Consider the following 20000-nt stretch of genomic DNA (forward strand, 5'->3'; position numbering starts at 1 on the left):
GAGAGGGTCAACGCCTGTGTGCTGAGCGTGGCCCGCTTCGTTGCTGTGGTGATGGGCGTACTGCTTGTTGCTGTGCCGACGCTGCTGCTTCTGCTGGAGTCAGACATCGACGTGTCGTTCCTCCATGAGATCCGACAGACGCCGGAGTTTGAGCAGTTCCACTACGAGTACTACTGCCCTCTGCGGCGCTGGATCCTCTGTAAGATCAGCATGGCCATGGAGAATTTCTGGTCGGACTGAGGAAGAGGGAGGAGGAGGAAGAAGATGGAGGGGTACAGAGAAAGAGAGAGAGAGAGATGGGATGAGATGGAGAGGTCACTGAGAAAAAAAAATGTCCAAATGTCTGTCTTAACATGCAACTTGACCTTATACTCAGTCTTAACAACTGGCATTTCTTGAAATAAAAGAAGCAAACTGTCCATGGGATAGGGTCACCTCACCAGTGTCAGGGCAGGTGAACTTATTTCATGAGCTGATGATATTATTATGGAGTCAGGGAGGTGATTGGACAGTTGTTTATGATTCAATTATAGCCTACTGAAACTCTTGTTTGAATAAAGCAGATTAGAGAGATATAAGATGTTAAGTCTAAGTGTAAGATCCAGTCACTTGTTAAGATAGACACGTTTTGCAGAGATGACTGATGGAAAGGAGGACAAGAAAGAAATGTAGGAGGAAAATCTTGTGGAAGGGAGAGAATAAGGGAAAGACAAATGAGTGCAAGATTCATAAAGAGAAAACAAGTCATGGAAAAGAGGGAAAAAGGGGTGTTTCTTTCATTTTAGTAGAAGTCTGTTCACTCCTGATGCTGACAAGTTGATGCAATGAATCTGCAAATACCCCAAATCATCCTGATTGGTTCTCGTTTTCAGAGCAGAGCGCCTGATTGGGCGTTGAGACTGTCAGTCATGAAGGAGTAGGTGGGATCAGAGAGAGGTGATCGATTAGGCAGCAACCCTTTGGTCACTGGACGCAACAACAGCCACAGCCTGTATAGGTATATTATGTATATTTACCAAACAAAAGAGGAATATTGATAATTACTACCAATCTTAAAAAGTTGTTTTTAAAGTTTTGTACATTTTTATGTGATCCAGATATTTCAGGAATTTTTCAGTCAGAGGGTCTACTTTGAGCTTATTTTAAAATTAAGAGTTTACAAAAGATTACAAAAAACAAAAAACAAAATTTATTGAAGTTTATCGGGAAATGGGTGTTGAGAAATTTAAGCTATTTTTTGAGACTACCGTCAGCATGAGTTGGCTTGGTAGCACCCTGGGTTTTTCCTACAGAAGTTATAGCACAAATCTTTTACACAGACCACAGATTTCAGCTGTTTCAGATTATCTGATGTCATTTTGGAATCAAGGGGACAGCATGAGAAAAGTTTAATCTATTTGTGACGATAAAACCTGTTTGTTTTGTTGAACTTCCAAATGTCTTCTGAGCTAAATGTTAGCTTGCCTATTAGGGCTAATAGTGTGTCTTTTGATAAGTGTATTAAGGTTTGAAGAGTTTTAACATAAAACTTAGAAAGAAACACGAGGGGCAGAAGAATTGGTAAAACTTTGTAATAATTATTATTAATAAATGGTCAATTGATAGTTAATTAATCTTTAGTTAATAGCTGTTTTACAGTTAATGAACAATGACATTATAATTAGTAGAATTTACTGAGTATATAGTAAACTATTTATTAACAATTCATTGTTGCACACATTATATTTTACACACTATATTAAATGTTTGTTAATGATAAACAAATGATTTGTAAACCTTTAACAGATCATTTGTGAAACATCTACAAACATTACATTGACAGATGGACCAGATATTTGTAACACTTTGTAATGGGTAATAACTTAATATATATGTGGTCGGTAATACTTAATGTAATGTATAAAATGTTATAATGTGTGTGCAACAATAAACTGTTAATCAGAAGATTACCATGTGATAAGTAAAGTTTATTAAATTATCATTTCATTGTTTCTTAACTGTAAAATAACTATTAACTTAAGTGTTAATAATTAATTAACTATCAATTTTCCATTTATTAATTATGTTTTTTATAAAGTGTTATTGGAGACGTTATATGTAGGCCTGTGAGAGGCTGGTACTGTATTGAATATTGTGGTTGATCTGGGTTTCTTAAACTATAGTCTGGGGCCCAAAGTGGGTCACATGTCAGTTGCTAGTGGGTGCACTGGTATTTGGGGAGTTCAGTGTATTGTGACTGGACCGTCCAATATATTTTAAAGGTAATATAAGTGATAGGATGGTATACTCCAAAATGCCATGAGGAAAAGTTGCCAATACTCTAGCTGCTCAGCTGACACACGAAAAGAAAAGCGATGTGTTCAATGAACTTGGGTCACAGAGCAAGAATCAGCCATATGGGTCCCGACCAGAAAAAGAAACCTTGTAGTGGATGTTGTTCGGACTGAACTAATATCGTGGAGAGCAGCTGCAGTCATTGAAGATGCACAGCACAGTGGAGGAAAATGTGGCAGCATTTTAGCCACTGAACTGGATTAGACAGTTTGAGTGATAATATCATGTTGTGCATTACATCTTTATCCATCTAAATGACTGTAGCTGTATGCATCTTTAAGAGTACATTACAGTATTTTCTGGTTTTCTATGTCAGTGACCAATAAGAGGAAGAGAGAGGGCGTTTGAAAGGGGAGATTATTTAGAAGTGAAGTTTGAAAAAAAAATGCAATTACTAAGTTAAGGTTTGTGTAGAAGGGGCTTACATTACACTTATCAGACTAAAAAGGGTGTGTACATAAGGCTGTGTTCATTAACATGCAGTGCTGGTATGGCTGTCCTTCCCAAAAGCATTTTAACAACAGGACTAAGTGGGACTGATGCAGCTGAGTGAAAAACAAACAATATCAAGGCAACAACCAAAGAGGAAGGGAGAAGTCAAAAATTTATTTCATAATCACAAATTTACGTTAAGTGTATTTTATGGCAGACGGTACAGAAAAAAAAAGGGAATGCAGCTAGTGGTATTAATATGGGCAACAGCATCTCAACCCCTTCTCTGCGTGCTAATTGACATTTTTGGGAACTCTAGCCATCATCAGGTGACTGCTCAACTGTATACAGTGCCTGTTAGCTACAGTATAGTGCTTCTGAATGCAGAGAATAACAAATAAGTAAAGCGATGAGAACCGACTGCAGATCAAATGAAAGCTGGGAATGTTTGCTTTCTTTCTTTTTTTTTTTTTTTTTAAAGTTCTATGTAGGTCAGTTTGGATCAACTTCTCAGGAAAGGGCATTAGCAGTTAAATAATGTCTCTGTGTGTCCAAACTAACAAAAATGTGTATCTACAAAAACATATTGCATCTCACCACTATGTACACATATAGTTTATATCCATTACAGTTGATAAAATGTCTTGTTAATAGAGAAAATATCCAAGCATTGTATGTATCATACTGTAACCCATGTCTGTAGCCAAACATGAATATAGCTGTAGACTCTCTGTGTTGTAATGTCTCAGCAAAAACGGGCATAGTGTCCATTCATTTCACACTATTCATTATGTCCATGTCACCCTTCCTGTTGAGAGCCAGTCAGAGTTTGGCCGTCACCATATTGTGGCAACCATGTTCGCCCCATACTGCTGTTCAGCGGCAGTGCTAATAGTGATCTTATGCCAGCTGATCATTGGTATTTTATTTGCAAATAGTCATAAATAAGCAAATAAGGGGGTAAAAACATGGAGTCCACAGTATGTGACCAATCTTTCTCTATCAGTGGCTTTGGTCTCATACAGTATTTAGGCTTACATGTAGATGCGTTCCAGTGCTACATTAACGTTCGTACTCAGAAATCACCCTCAGTAGTTAACATTCACTAATCTAAATCCCCTCAATATCTTATTCAATATTTTCACTCCAGTGTTTGCATCATATTTATACATACCATATTATTCTCAGATGTGTTGTCATGTAAATCTATAGACTTTATGCATTAACTAGCTTTATGCATAGAAAATATGCAGTAACAACACACACCATGCTTATTTGGGACAAATTAAAGTATTTATTTTCCTACTATATAGTACATGCACTGAGTTCTGATGCTGAAACCAAGTGAAGGGCCAAACCACTATAAAGATGACAACGTATGCTACTAGAGGCATTAACATCATGGACAGAACAAGTGAATGCAGTTTCACTTGCGGGTGAAGGTGACCTGTATGCACTGCTAATGATCACTATCACCCCAAAACATACTAAATTAATAGTGGGGAGTATGACCTGAAACCAACTATTACCCTGTGTTCATGGGCTAGGCTTTTCTGGTATGCATATGCACCATAATGCTAGAGCTGTTTATTTGAATTTAGCCTACTTGAGACTTTAAATAAAACAGGCTCTGGTACTGTATAGGCTTAATGTACACTGCTGTATAGACGTAGTGCGTCCTTGGCTTCGGTCCTTTCTTTCTGTGCTTCATCTTCCTCTAACATGGGGAATCTCTCACTTGGCTACTTTAGCTGACCTCTTCAATGCAGACCGCATGCCCTTGTCTGTAAATACTGTGTTTATTGTAGTGGCAAAAAAAATCCAATCTGGGTATAGATTTCCTTTCTTTGTTCCCTCTGTGTCTTTTATCTGTGTAAAGCGATCTATAGGCTTGGCTATCTTAACCATCTTAGATGAATGCATGTTCTCCATGTTTTTATCGAGGAGAGGAACAAAAAGAGCTAAACAAGTGCATCGAGGGCTATTCTGCGAGCAATGATAAGAGCAGTTTCAAGACCAAAGCGCCTAGAACCATCATTATGTGTGCTTTGGGCTTAGCTTTGATTGTGATCAGCTTTTTTTTTGCAAGAGAGAAAAGGCTACAGGTGGCTGACCCACTGCTAATCCAGTAAAGTACAGGTGAACACAAAACAAAAGGGATTTTTTTCCCTCTGTCTCAACACAAAAGGGAATATTTCTTGATAGATGCAGAGAAGAGTATATTTTAACGAGTAGCTCTAAAGCAGATGACTAGTTAGCTTCATAAATTGTGCTTTTGCTATGTGTGTGACTCATGAAACAAAGCCAGCTAAATGTTAATGTTAACACCTGACCTCATTGCTAACTGAGCATGCAAACATGTTATTCATAACATACACACAATTCGGGTCCATTCACTCTCAATGCAAACCGCTCAACTGATTTCCTAATGATAAAGTATTAGTTGTCAATCACTCCAGTATGATTTGGATAACAGACATTTTAAGACAAAGGAGGTTCAGTTTTTCAATTAGATGTCTTGAAACTGACAGAAAAGAGTGAATGAGACTAGACCTTGACTCTGATCATTGCAAACATGACAACAAAAGGCCGTTCAGTTCTGTTCAAATGACAGATTTATGGCCCAGTGACAGTGTAGCATTATATTACGTTGTAGCTTGTTGATCAATTTAGCAGCCTTTATTTGAATAAGCTGAAAAGGGAAAAGCACCCCCTTTGAGATTCGGCTCTTTTATTTGAGCTACTAAACTTGAGTTCTTGCATTTTACAAACAGCAAATTGGTGGACCGAGAATACAAGTACCTTTTCCGAGACTAAAATGCAATTCTTGTTGTCTGTGCTGACATAGAAACTGTGAGTAAAACCACCGTAAGGTCATACAACGGTTGATGTCACTGACTGAAGTGTTAACCGATGCAAATTCAGAAGCTCCTGACATGAGTCAAGTATTTAATAACCTTAAATTTAATTATTTTGCCTGTGAAAACAAAACAATTTCATAACAGACATCTGGAATCCAGAATGGTTTAAAAATCAACACGCAAACATAGCTTTTTAATTAATTTATTTAAGATTTTAAATATTTGAGCTCAGGTCTACTATATGCAAATCTATTGGACATCACACGGTATAAAAGGAAAATAAGCTGTTTAGTAGATTATTTCAGTGTTGTATGGGCATGTACAGTAGCGTATTCTGTTGCACGGTCACTTTGTTGTTTTACTGGTTAGTCAAACTAATTGTTTTGTTGTCATTCAGTCTCTTTTAATAAGCAACTCTGGGAGAAGTATCAGAAAAAAAGAAAAAAAAAAGTGAAAACAAATAAGTTTTCCAGTGGTGTGACCCCCCTTCTGGGACAACCAAGCCTTATGAACTTTGTGAAGTGAAAATTTTGAATGTTTGTATGTTCTAAAAGAAAACAACATGGATTGTTTTATATGTTAATACTGCCACAATAAAGCCCCCTAATGAATATATATTGAAACGTGACGTCTTGTGTGTGGTTTACTTCTTACAACACATACATGACAGGGCACTGATGCCTTTTATGTGACTTTTTGGTTCAAGTTAAAGCTACAATTTGTAGCTGTGAGGAGACTTTTTGATTTTGGACTTAAGTATTCCTTCACCTCTGAGGTCGCAAGGTAAACAGCTGAAGCTTTCTTAATATTTTGTCTCCCTCTCTTGGTGTAAAAGTATAATTGCAGTTTGTATTGCCATCTCTATGGTGATGTTTGTGTGAGCTTTTTGGTGGAAAGGAACTCTTCAGCAGTGATTAACATACTGAATCTGCTGCATGATTAAGATTTCACTCAAGCAAATCGAGGAGAGGAAATTCTTATTTAAGGGTAAGAGTGACCAATGATTCTTTAAAGCTTGATAACTCTGTAGACAGTTGTGTGTAAGGCTTAAAAAAGCAAAATCCATCCCTGACTGTTGTAGTTCTGTGTTTCATAGAGACAGATGGACAGTATTATAAGGAACTACAGCATGTGTTCGCTATGTGTGGTGCAATGAATGTACATTGTGTAGGACTCATATTTCAAAAGTTTGTTGTTGCTTTTTTAACAGGATGCTGTTGGTCCAAATTAGACAACATTAGCTCCTTATCATAAGGAGACTATCTGGAAAAGAAAAGAGGACATGTTCGTTCTGATGCAAAACTTCACAGAGTCCTTTCAGGGCAACAGGAGGATCAATGCAGGCTCAGTGGAGTTGTGAGGAGAAATAAAACATACAAATTAAAAGATACTGTTGTGAGGGCAGTGCATGCAGTGGTACATCTGTGTGTGTGTGACTGATGACTTTGTTTATGTCTTTTAAGTTCAATAAACTCTCTGTGAGGTGTTTCATGGACATGAACAGACCAGGTAGCGTAGACATATGAGGAATGGATGAACCTGAAAAGCAACACACAACTTTTGAACCAGCACGTCAAACTACAGAGATGCATCCAATTAGAGAAGCAGGAAGTGATGCCTCCAAGTGCCTGGAGGACTCTGGGAATTGTAGGCAGGACAACAGCCATGATCTGAACTTTCATGTCTTCAACAATCCTCAACTCACTGAGCAACAGAAGCTCAAGCTTGCATTGCACTGGGCTAAGCGTTTCCTCAGTTGCAGTGGGCTGATACTGGCTGACGGGGAGCAGAGAGAAACACAGAATATGTTGCATAAACATTCACCTGCAGCTAAATCCCACCTTCCCCTCTCTTCCACCTCAGACACTGGTGAGGTATTTGGAAAAGTAGGGAGTATGGATAATGTTTGCTGCCTTGAACCACCAAATTATAACAGTATGGAACTACAGAAACACCTCCCTGAATACAAACCTCACATTCCCTTCACCTTTACCCCAAGGACAGATGAGGTACCAAGGCCTAAAGACAGACAAAGTCCTGGGGATATGGAGCAAAAGGACGCCACCTCTAAACAAACTCCCAGCCTACACAACCACTGCATAACATGGGATCCATACGATGCTAATCAAAGAGAGTGTACAACCACCACTGATGGAGATACAAACTGGAGGCTTGCATCAAATGGTGGATCATGCATGATTAAAGAGTCCATGTCATCTTGGAGTAACTCCAGCTGCAATAGCAACGCAATGTTAGCCAGTTGCCAGTTAAGTGGCATTACATCATGGACGCCAGGCTTTGGATCCCTATCTAAAAGGAATAAACCCACAGATATACCTAATAAAACAGTTGGGGCTCAGGCAGAAAGTGGGGGACCATGGGCAAATACAGACACACTATGGCAGATAGGACATCAGAAAGTGCTGGGGGTTGTAGAGGAAATGAGTGTGAGGAAAAAGAGAGAAGATAAGACCAAGGAAATTGAGAAGGAGACGGAAGAGATTGATAGGATCGAGGGAAAAGAGTGCAACTCAAGTTCTGCGGTGAATTCAAAGAAAAAGATCAGCAGCAGTGAGCCTGAGGACACTCACAACCAGATCACAAAGATTCCCAACCTCAGCTCGGGCTCTCATTTGAAAATACCCCCGAACCTTTCCGTGTATGAGCAGTACCTGCTGTGTGTGAGCCACTTGGATCGCCTCAGGGTGGGACAGAGCAAACATGTTAAACCTGGAGGCATCATACAGTCACATGTAAAAGAGAGGAAGACACCAGAGGAAACATATGCACCTGCTGATAAACCCGTCTCTTGCTTTGAAGTGAATTCTTTCCCCTCTGGTCCTAAGATCAAAAAACACCTCAGTAAAAGTGGGAGCCAGATGGTTACAACCGCAGACTTCACAAAAAAATCTCACAAGAAGAGGTCTTTAGTTGTTGTTAATAAAAAACAGGACATGTCGGCATACAGCAAAACTGGGGCTACACTTGATAAATATGGCAAGACCAGATCTTGTGACAATTTGAAAACAACTGTGAGGGACCTACATGCACCCAGTGGTGCTGTGAGCAGACCTGTTACACAGAGAAGGGCCACACATAATGTTATCAGCACTGCTCGTTTGGGCCTTCACAGCAATAAGCATGACTCTACAAACAGAGATGCAGGTAATATAACATCACCTGTTAAGAACTCACCTGCATGCCACTTGAGGACCTCACCTGATGATGGCATTATTTCCCCAGTGGAGGAGAGTTCTGCACTTGCCGCTAACCAAGGTATTACTGTAAAAACTACAGAGGGCGGACATACAGTACATCATTAGAATTATGTCTTAAATATGTCCTGCTACCCAGATCAATTTGCATACACCCATAACTGTCAAGGAGAAAGGACAAAGATATTTAACAGGTTATAACGTTTTTTATACACTGATGCAGATACCAAGGATGTCTCCCTAATAAAAAGACAAGATAAAGTAAGCTAAGCAACTAGCAAGATCTGAGACTTAACAGAGCAGACGCAGTGCAGCAGTAACTTGATCTTGCCAAATAGTGAGCCTGCATAGATGTCTGAAAACTGTTTCATAATTTGTGTATAGCTGTGTATTAGTGATTTATAAAGTGTTTACAACTTAATTAATAACCCAATTATACACCGCTCATAAACCCTTTATAAGGATAGTCTTAGTGTAGTTCTCTATCTTCTCTGATCACAGAGGTCATGGGAATGAATGCAATGATGATTTGTGTGTGTGTGTGTGTGTGTGTGTGTGTGTGTGTGTGTGTGTGTGTGTGTGTGTGTGTGCGTGTGTGTGTGTGAATATTTGCCTTTGCATATGTCTGTGGTCAGTTTTGATGCCAAAGAAGAGCAGAAGTCCTGCAGGTTTGAAGGGATATCAGGATCGTGTCAAAGGTCAAAGGAAACAATCTGGAGATCAAGGTCCTTCCTGGCGGCGCTGGGAAAAGTCAAGTCTGTCTTCGTCATCCCTGAACCAAGGAAAAGTGTTGCCACGGTAACAGATGCCAAATGCTCTCATCATCATCTACTGGATTTTATGTTTTATGTTTCATTTAATTGATTATTTATAATGAGAAACTCTGAAATTACTTGTCCATAAGCAAACTATTAACCATTTCTCAGTCATGCCCCACTTTCTCAAACTGGAAGCAAAGCAGAATGTCTGTGATGCTGAGAATCAGGGGGAAAAAAATACATACCGTACAGATATCCTAAATTTGAAAAAAGGACACCTTTTGGTAAAATTACATCCTGTAGGGTTTTATAGTAGTAAGTAACTGGCCCTTAAAACAATAATGCTTTTAGAATCATCTGTACTATTGAAATTCTGACTGATGATCTTTGAGACTGGATTTGTTTTCTCCCTCAAATTACTATGTATGGTATCTCTTTTGAAAATTGAATGAATGCTACGTTTATTTTTGGTTGGAACTGTTTTCCTAGTTGTTAAGGTGAATGTCCTGCGTCTTCCCTCCCAAACAGGAGATGGTCAGCAGGAGTAATCAAACACACATCAACATTAAACACACATCAGTGGGACAAGAGACACACACCAGAGGACAGAATGACAGTCTCATCGCCTGATAAATGTATACGCACACCCCTATATTCTGGAAATACACACACACTTCATGATGAATTCTCACATCCTGGACTGACATCAGATCTCTCCCTGGGTGAGTTCTGGACTTTAATGTGTGTCTGTTTTAGAGAATGAAATCAGCCCATAGATAAGATTAGAAAAAATATATAGAATCATCAGCAAGCCACATGACTCAGTGACTCAGTTTTAGAGGTTTGCTTATGACATCAGACAGCAACAAATATCATTTTGTTCCTTTTGGGGAATCTCAGATTATTTGTTTGAAATTAATTTCACACTATTCACCAGCAAGTCATAAGACTGGAGGGATGTGTGTTTTATCTGAAGTGCACAAGAGCACACACACTTGTTTGTGTGTGTGTGTGTGTGTGTGTGTGTGTGTGTTATATTTTAATAGATGAACAAACAACTGTACTGCTGTTGTATAGGTATATACTTAGTATAACGGCTGCTACTGTAACTGCTTTACTGTAATTTCTTGCCATGCTTGCTTGGAAAAATGCTCTTCTCCTCAGTATTCTGAAGCTAAAAGCTGTGCCTTCTATCTTGTAGAGGAATACTGAATATGACTGTTTTTGTTTGCCTTTGCAGACACAGAAGGGCATGTGAGTGTGAGCAGTAACACTGGTAACAAATACAAAGTAAGAAATTATCTTTTTTACTTCACTACTTTATTATTATTGATCTGGACTGAATAAATGTTGGCATTATGCATCATTATACAGTATATAGTTTATCTTGCTATTCATGTCCATTTTTAAAATATTTGTTTTGTTATCATAATTAATAGCCAATGTTGTCTGTCACATGTAGAAAAATGCCTTCACTACCTTAGGATTAAAACCACCCTAAGCAAAAAGCTCATAAAATGTGAAAAATGCGTGGCCACCGTGAGAAACTTTTGGGGGCTTTTTCTGTAAAGCTGATATTAAGTCTCTCCTCTTTCTTTGATACTTCCTGCTTCTCCTTGAGTCTTTCTGCTCTAAATCAAAGACAGGAAAGTGACAAGCCAGTGGATGCTCTCGTCTGTTTCTGTCTGAGCATCGTCACTGCTGAGCTCTCCTGATGTTTCAGCACTATGGCCTTTTACCGTCTCTCACCTCCTTCAGATGTTTCTGTCTAAAGGTTTAAAGTTACGATACGTTACGTTACATTATGTTACATTATGTTACATTACGTTATATTACATCATGGTCTGTCTCTCATGGAGCTGACATCCAAATTTGGGTCACTCTTACAAAACAGTCTTTTCGGAGTCTCATGTTTCTTACACATGGTGCCCTCCAGGCTCGCTGCAGAGTTAGTTACTTCATGTCTCTCAAAAAGTGGAACCATAATGAAGCTCTGTGTGACCTTCACAGTCAGAAGTCAGACACATCATGCAGGACTTCAGGGCTTTGAGGCTTTTTTTTTTTCCCTCACAGTTTTAGGTCTTTGCTGCTGGTAGTGATTGCATAACACAGCCTGTTTATCTGGGTGACATTCCCATAGCATCAGTCCCACGAGAAATAAGTTGCTGATGAATCACGTCTTGCCCTCAAATGTCTTCTGCTTTGTAGGTGAATACTCATGATGTGTGTTTGTTGTCTGTACTACAAAGGTGGAACGTAACTGGCTGTATTTGCTCTCAAACTGTAAAATTTTGAGGCAGTGGCCCTTGAGTATTTTATGAGACTTTATGCTTTTGCTTCACTACATCTCAGAGGGAAAACCTACTTTTTGCTGCACTATCTGATTGTTTTTGTTTCTGTTAATTTGCAGAATAAGGTTTTGAATGCAAAACATAAGCTAAATATATGCTAATGGTCATTCAATATCTTTTTATTGAAACTAGCCAATTGTATATGGAGAAGTTAGAGATAAAACATTAAAATTTTTCTCTCAGGCTAGTGCATCAATAATTTAACACTCTAAAAAGTACCATTCCTCTCAATGACTAGTGACTACTATACTTATTTACGAGAAAGCTGACACTTACTAGTCAATATGTAAAGCAAAGATGTAAGTAAAATATTGAATTAAAATAATAAAGTAAAATATTGCTTATACTTAAATAAAGGATTTGAACCCTTTTTACAGCGCCAGTGTACTAGCAGCACATACTGGCGTGTGTACTGTGCATCATTGGTGTGTGCTTTTTCTCATTACACTTCCCAGCCAGCAGGTGTCAGTGTGTTTAACTGTTGGCTGAGTCTACCTGATGAGGTGTGGCTGTTCATCCTGTCTCTGCTGCCCCTCAGCTGTCTGTCCACCGCAGCCCAGGTGTGCCACCACCTGCACAGACTGGCTTCCGATCAGTCTCTCTGTAAGTCCGATGGCCGTCCAAAAAACAATCACTTCTCCGCTGAAAAAGTTCAAAACTTGAAGAGGTTTTTTGGGTCCACCTGTTAACACCAGAATGCTATGTTGAAAAAAGTGGCTTAGCTAGAGCTAGTTGCTTAGTTTATTAATTTTACTATTTTCCACGACTGTAAGGAATCGGTGAAAATGAAACACATTGGGTATTAATCGGTAATCAACATAGTTCTCCTTGTAAAAACACTTAAGCCATGCTTAAACATGAGGCCTAATAAACATGATGAATACATTTTCTAGTACAAGAAACCTGTGCAAAGCCTTATTTTGAATACTTTTATTTATTTATGCATTTATTTATTTATTTTATTGTTTAGCCTATACACCTAACACATAAATCATGCAACACAGAGTTGTAAGACAACTATTTAGGAACATACCAGATCGATACTAAAATATTTGTGGATATTTCATACACAACCAAACCATGCAGAGCTGGTCGCCTGGCAACGAGCAAAGGACATGGACTCTTAAAGTTTTCTTAATGTGCGCTATGGCACCACTGGTGGTCACAAATTACACTCGATACCTTTAATGCGCGGATTTGAGTGATTACAAAACAGCAGAACAGTAATTTTAGCAAACATACATTCTAGTCAAGTATTTATCACATGGAATTACCTTCTGTGTGTATAGAAACTTTGAAGTTTCAAAGAGTAGTTTTTCACATTTTTCAGAATCAGCTGAGGTTAGTGAGCATTGACCTCTAGGCTATTAAAGTATATTCTCTACACTTATAGATAACGACACAACTGATATTTGTCAGATTTACAGATATGATCATGTTGATGAGAAGTCAATATAGGACTTGAATGGTGCTTAAAGATGGGGGAATTAATAACCTAAGTGATTGGAATACCCTACAGCCACTCCAATAGCAATACAAAAGTGTGTGTGTGTGTATGTGTGTGTGTGTGTAGCCACATGGTGTGTTCTCTTGTGTGTGTAACCACATGGTGTGTTCTCATGATGTAAGAAATGATGTAAGAACTTTCAGGGTGATGGTGGACTGTACCACTCCCTGGTCAAACACATGATATCCCAGAATTATGCCATCACATGTTCTCATACCTACACACGCACACACACTATCTCTCGCTCACGCACACACACACACACACACACACACACACACACACACACACACACACACACACACACACACACACAAATATGCAGTAGATAACGGTGTTTCAATCTTGTACAGGTCACGGTTAAGATTCAAACATAGACTGCACACACACTAATCACTCTGTTTTGTACTCTTGTACTTGTTCTCTCTCTCTCTCTCTCTCTCTCTCTCTCTCTTTCTCCCTCTCTCTCTCTCACAAGGGAGGAGTATCAGCGTTGAGAAGTGCTCCAACTTGACAGACCAATGGTTGTTCTGCATGGGCGGGCGTTGTCCCCGTAAGCTGTCTCTGTATAGGTGCACCGGTCTGTCCGTCACCTCTGCTGGCCTGGAGAGGTTTTTCTCTCTGAGTCGAAAGTCTCTGGAGGTAAAATAAAGTTTATTTGGGATACTCTCCTGATCCTCCCAAAATAGAAATAAGTTGATTTGCGTGAGGAGATCAGAGAGTAGTATCAACCACAGGACTTTAGAAATAACAGGGGGAATAGTTTAGGGGAAAAAAAAGATCTTCGTTTCTTAAGGAAATTAACTTAATCAGCCTATTCCAAATGATTGACAGTGAATATTCTGTCATTAGCAAAATGTGGATTTTTTTTTTTCTTACCTCAGATCTTGACTCCTTCAACCTGTTGCCAAGCTCAGTACATGTCGTGTTACTGGAACAGTAAGAAAATGAAAAACTTGGTTATTGGAGTAGTCTGACATATTTTTAAAGTGTAACAGAAAGAAACATTTTTCAGTTGGCATCTTTAGACCCCTAAAGTTTATATTGTTCAACCTGTAAACTTTCAGTTCTGTAAAAAATAAAATTAAAATTCACACATAACATTTTGCAGGGTTTTATACTAACATAAGTGATTTTTCTCTTGGGATTATATTGCTCTCATTGCTTACCACCACAGGAAATCAGATGAGTGCAAAGGGTAATCTCATTAGCTGAAAAGAGAATGATATCTGTCTATCTGTATCTGTTTATTTAACAGCCTGTGGCTAACATGGACTATTGCTCCTCATTCATTAGATGATGACGATGAAGACTGTAACATACTGTGGAATAAACTTGGTGCAAGTTTAACTATGTGCTCCAGATGTTAGCATTTTCCATAATCCTGTCAAAAATGCACTGAATCATCCATATGCGCTTAAGTGTAGTGTGTGTGTGTGTGTCTTTATATGTTACTGTATGTCTTCATTATCTAGGTGAATGGAGGACAGTGTCTCCCCCTTAGCTAATGAGGACTGAATCTTGTCATTTGGTGACCGCAGGAACTGAAGGTGATAAGTTGCTCTGGACCCGGTCTCCATGGAGACTTGCTGCTGCATCTGATCGGTCAGCTGTGTGATCATGTGACCAGTGTGGATTTGAGCTGGAGCGGGGCAACAGATGCAGGGGTGAAAGCTCTGACCGACAGTGGCAAGGGGTCAGTCACATACACTGGCACACACACACAAACACACATAGACACATAAATTATAGACATACACAAATTATGCTACTAACCCCAGGGCATGTATGTTTTGGTCCAGATGAAATGGTTATGTGTGGGGGACTTAAAATTTTAACTCAGTGCTCTATTACTGGCTCAAAAAAGAAAGCACTGAAAGAAATGTGACACACTGACTGAATCACTATTCATGAAAATGTCAGATTTCACTTTGCTAGCTACTTTATCGTGACAGTATTATAAACCAGGGCTCATTAAAAAGGAAATGCCACTAAAAACTCATGATGAGCACTACCAGAGCAATTAAACCCACCACACAGCCCCTTGAGTCAGATTAGGTCAGACAGCAACAGCAGAGGGTTTTGTCCCAAAGGTTTATTCATGCCACTTTTCAGTCATGGCACATTTACAAAATTACAAATGGAACAGCTTACATTTATCTACAGTTTTATTGAGGCATATACAACATGGTTTATCTTTTCCATTCATCTGTTCCACTACCGATCTTCATCACTCAACATTATAAAACCATCATACAGTTGATTTGCATTATGCCCTATCCAGTGACGGACTGGCCAGCGGGAATTTGAGAAAATGCCAGAAGGGGGATCCTACTAGATGGTAACAAGAAATTTGTGAAATAATCACAAATCTAGAGTTACCATGTAAGTAAAGTAAATTTTCACTTGAAACAGGTGAAAATTGTCTAAAGACAAGTTATTTCTGAGCTGATCATGTCTTATTTTAAGTGTAATGAGATATTTTGACTACAAATAAGACATTTTTACTTGAAATAAGACAAATAATCTTGGTAAGATTTGACTTTTTGCAGTGTAGAAAGTCCATCGGCTGGTTGAGGGTGAAAAATGTGCTAAATGAACACATTTGTTTTCAAAACGAGCCAGAGCCGATACTATCAGCAGTAGGCCTCAGCTAGCACTGGCGTCATTTGTGGCAGATGCAGACCACCAGGGTGGCAAACTTGTAGAAATGGACAACAAACAACAAAATGCCTTGGAAGGCAAGGCAAGGAAGCAACCGCAGCGGGGGGGAGTGTAGCGGGAGTGCAGCTGGTGCAACCGCGGCTGCAGAGGTGGGGGACCAATGCAGTTTCCTCACACGCCCAAATTCCAACACACTGGACTCGTTTTCATCCACATCAGATGTCCGACCACCCTGAGCCAATCAGAAAGGCATATCACTGCAAAGATCGATCTCAACACAAGTGGGTCAGCTATCGTGCTAAGAGCCATTATACGATTGCAGACACAGACATCAGCAGCTAAATGAACATGAAAAAAACACTTGTATGGACTGTATGACAAGTGTGCAAAAGAAGGCAAATTAGAGAACAAAAGGTAAACATTGGAAAACTCAAAGGCAAGTGTACATGTCGTTATCAGGGAAATAAATCTGAGGCCACAGACTCATTGACTGACATGTCAGTTGTTCATGGAAACTTTGTGGAGATTCTTTTGCCTCTCAATAAATATGACAGTTGTCTACAGCAGCACTAGGGATGGCGAAAATGGAAAATTTTCTTGGTCGACCACCGGGCCTCATTAATCGGTTTATTTCGGTTAACCGAGAATATTATTTGATTGTCTGTAAACCTTTAAAGAATAACCGCAACAAACAACAGTTTCAGACATTTTTAAAGTTTCTGAATATCATAAGCGGTCACGGAGAAATCGTTATGTAAAGTAGGCATGCCGAATGCTGTCGGTGCCGACATCGCCGGGTTAAATAACATACTCCTGTGTTTGTTTCTATCATAACAAAACGCCAACATCTGTAATAACGTTAGGTCACTAAACCATCCCAAACCAACCGGGACATCAAACTGTCAGTGGTTTACTCGTTCTGATGTTTACATTCAACGTCCGCGAGATCTCTTTTTCTTCACGCCCTTTCTATGCTTTCTGGCACATTCGACTCGCGAGACCTCCTTAGGAGTGAACGTCTCGCGAGCATATGCTCGCAAGGGGCAGGTGTGTGCTATGGGTGTGTGGCGTGCACACTGGGTAATGTAGTATAGCCAAATCACAAGGAGAGAAATAGAACAAGACGGTTCTATGAGCTCACGAGAAATCCCAGTACGCTGTAAAAACTACAGGCTACGCTACAGGCTAAAACAGAGAAGTGCCAGTACTCCGTACCGGTGCGTACCAGCCCACTTAAAGCATCATAATTCTGTTCGAAGTGAACAAACGCACATCACATTCCAGGCTGACTCAACTTCTTTTTAACCGACAAGATTATTCGATTAAAGTTCAAACGGTCAACAACCGGTCAAACGGCCACCGGTTAGCATCCCTAAGCAGCACGTGCAGGAAATGAGGCTAATACAGGGGCTTCTCTGCCTGCCTGTCGAAGGAAGCCCCAAGCCAAATTCATGTGTGGTGCTGTGCCCACATACTCAACCTGGTGTTTGTTCCATCTGTTTTGTTCGGTGCCATGCCATTGGTTCAGTGACCCATTATTCTGAAACACCAATCATCCGAAAAATGTCCCATTTGTTTTTGGGATAACGGGCCATCAAACTAATGGACTTTCAGTCTAATGGGGTATCTTTCAGACCAATGGGCAGTCCCCATTTCACCATGACTCTTATTAGCGAATAATAGTTTGGGAAGCTGTCAGTCAAGACCCCCAACATCGAAGGATCTCTATAATTAGTGAAACAAGATGGTCCTCAAAGAATGCTGCATTGAGGAAAATCTTTGGACCATTTGCCCAGACAGATACTGGTTTGTACGTGGAGGGTGTAAAAACATTGCTCAAGATTCTGAAATATCAGGGGCGCCCCGGTGGCTGACCAGTTAAGAGCACATGCCATGTACTAGGCCAGGGCTTAGTCCCGATCGTAGTGAGTGACCAGGGTTCAAATTTGACCTCAGGCCCTTTGCTGCATGTCATCCTCTGTCTATCTCTACTGTGACTGTCAAAATAAAGCAGAAATGCCAATAATAATAATAATAATAATAATAATCTTTAAAAAAATAAATAAATAAAAAGGTTCAGGAAAATCAAAGGTTTAACTCAGCTGTGCGTGCAAAGGTGCAAGGCGTCATGGAGTCACTGCTGAAGTACCAGTGGTTTTGACTGCCCAGGTGTTTGTGCACATTTTTGCACTGACTTTTTCATTGTCAATCTACCTCCAAACCAGTGGGTCGGATCTCTTGGCTGCCCATCACAAGGTAACAGAAACACATGAGCAGCTGAAAAATATGTCAGTGACTTTATACAGTGAAAGAAGCTACAGACAATATTGTGACCTGTGCAAACATTACATTTCACAGTGAAGAATTGTCTGATTTTTCAGGTCTAGGCTGCATTGCCAGCAAAATGCCTCTGGAAAAAAAAAAAAAAAAAAAAAAAAGCAACGCCAGGTTAATGCAGAGAACAAAGCTACAGACTCATTGGACTGTTCATAGCATCCATGCCCACAACCTCACTCTGGATACAGCCTCTGAGTGTATGCATCACCGCTTCCTGCAGAATAGGAAACTTAATGCTGATTTAGCATGTCTGGATCCTTGTAATTTACCAACCATAAAGCCAATGACTAAATGACGATGCTACATGTGAGAATTTACAGTCTGAGTTATCAAACTTTGCCACACACTGGGAACACTCTTCTGAGTATGAAGTCAGACTCTGAACTGTGCACTGTGCTGCTCTTTCCTCCTTCAGCAGTTGAAGTCATTCGCTCATGCTTATAGCATACATTTTTGTTAACTTTCTGCACACAAGTGGCATGTGAAAGAATTTTTATCCAGATTGAAATTTATAATGCATCGTTTGAGGACCAGTGTATCACAGGAGAATTTAGAGGCCTTCATAATGATGGCAACTGAGGAAGACATCCTGAAGAAGCTTGACTCTGACAATGTCATTGATAGCATTGCAGAGAAAAGCAAAGCTCCTTGGTGGCTAACTTAACTGCATGAGGGTAAGACACAGCATATTATAATAGGCTGTGGTTTTATGTGTATTTATGTGTCATTTATAACTGTGTAAGACATATGCTGAATATCCTGTGACAATCTTATTAACAGCCCTAGGACTACTTGGTTAAAGATGTAGTTGAGGTTGGCACTGGGTTTGAAAATAAGGCCGCAAATGCTGGAGATATTTTTTTGATCCATCCCAGTCCGTCACTGATGAGGGCTTATTAAAAAAATACATGCCACTAAAACTTAGGATGAGCCCTACCAGAGCAATTAAACCCACCAGACATCCCCTTGGGCCAGATTAGGTCAGATCATGAGTTCGTTTTTGTTCAACAGCAGAGGGTTTTGTCCCACAGGTTTATTCATGCCACTTTTCAGTCATGGCACATCTACAAAATTACAAATGGAACAGCTTACATTTATCTACAGTTTTATAAAGGTATATACAACATGATTTATCTTTTCCATTCATCAGTTCCACTACCGACCTTCATTACTCAACATTATACACCCATCATACAGCTGATCTGCATAATAGCCCATCAAATGTCTTTACAGCTAACTGTGCCCAACTGTGGATTCAGAATTGCTACAGATCTCACTACATTACAGTAATGTAATGTATGTATGTAATGTAAGTAATGTATCTTTATTTTTTCTTTCCGCCATGGTTAATAATAATTATTTAAAGGTTAAGGCTGGAGACTGTTGTCCTGAATGGCTGTCAGGTCACTGACGACCCGCTCATAAAACTCATCACAAGACACAGAGAGAGGTCAGCCAAGTTTCCTGTGTGTGTGTGTGTGTGTGTGTGTGTGTGTGTGTGTGTGTGTGTGTGTGTGTGTGTGTGTGTTCGTCAGGTTTTA

General features: G+C 39.6%; 2 protein-coding genes across 2 annotated transcripts in view; both read left to right on the forward strand.

Moving 5' to 3' along the window:
• The window catches only part of frmd3 (FERM domain containing 3), a 71886-nt gene extending 65636 nt beyond the window's left edge, over window positions 1-6250 (forward strand). Inside the window, exon 15 of the mRNA XM_030060677.1 lies at window positions 1-6250. This exon is cut by the window's left edge and continues 241 nt beyond it. Within this exon, the coding sequence (XP_029916537.1) occupies window positions 1-240 (240 nt within the window). The 3' untranslated portion in view covers window positions 241-6250.
• A 3922-nt stretch (window positions 6251-10172) lies between these two features.
• Window positions 10173-20000, forward strand: part of LOC115365593 (F-box/LRR-repeat protein 2-like) — a 13782-nt gene continuing 3954 nt past the window's right edge. The window contains exons 1-6 of the mRNA XM_030060678.1: window positions 10173-10322; window positions 10841-10890; window positions 12407-12554; window positions 13937-14100; window positions 15000-15154; window positions 19826-19909. Of these exons, the coding sequence (XP_029916538.1) occupies window positions 10211-10322; window positions 10841-10890; window positions 12407-12554; window positions 13937-14100; window positions 15000-15154; window positions 19826-19909 (713 nt within the window). The 5' untranslated portion in view covers window positions 10173-10210. The remainder of the gene's footprint in view (window positions 10323-10840; window positions 10891-12406; window positions 12555-13936; window positions 14101-14999; window positions 15155-19825; window positions 19910-20000) is intronic.

Source organism: Myripristis murdjan, chromosome 9, assembly GCF_902150065.1.
Source record: "Myripristis murdjan chromosome 9, fMyrMur1.1, whole genome shotgun sequence".
NCBI classification, from domain to species: domain Eukaryota; kingdom Metazoa; phylum Chordata; class Actinopteri; order Holocentriformes; family Holocentridae; genus Myripristis; species Myripristis murdjan.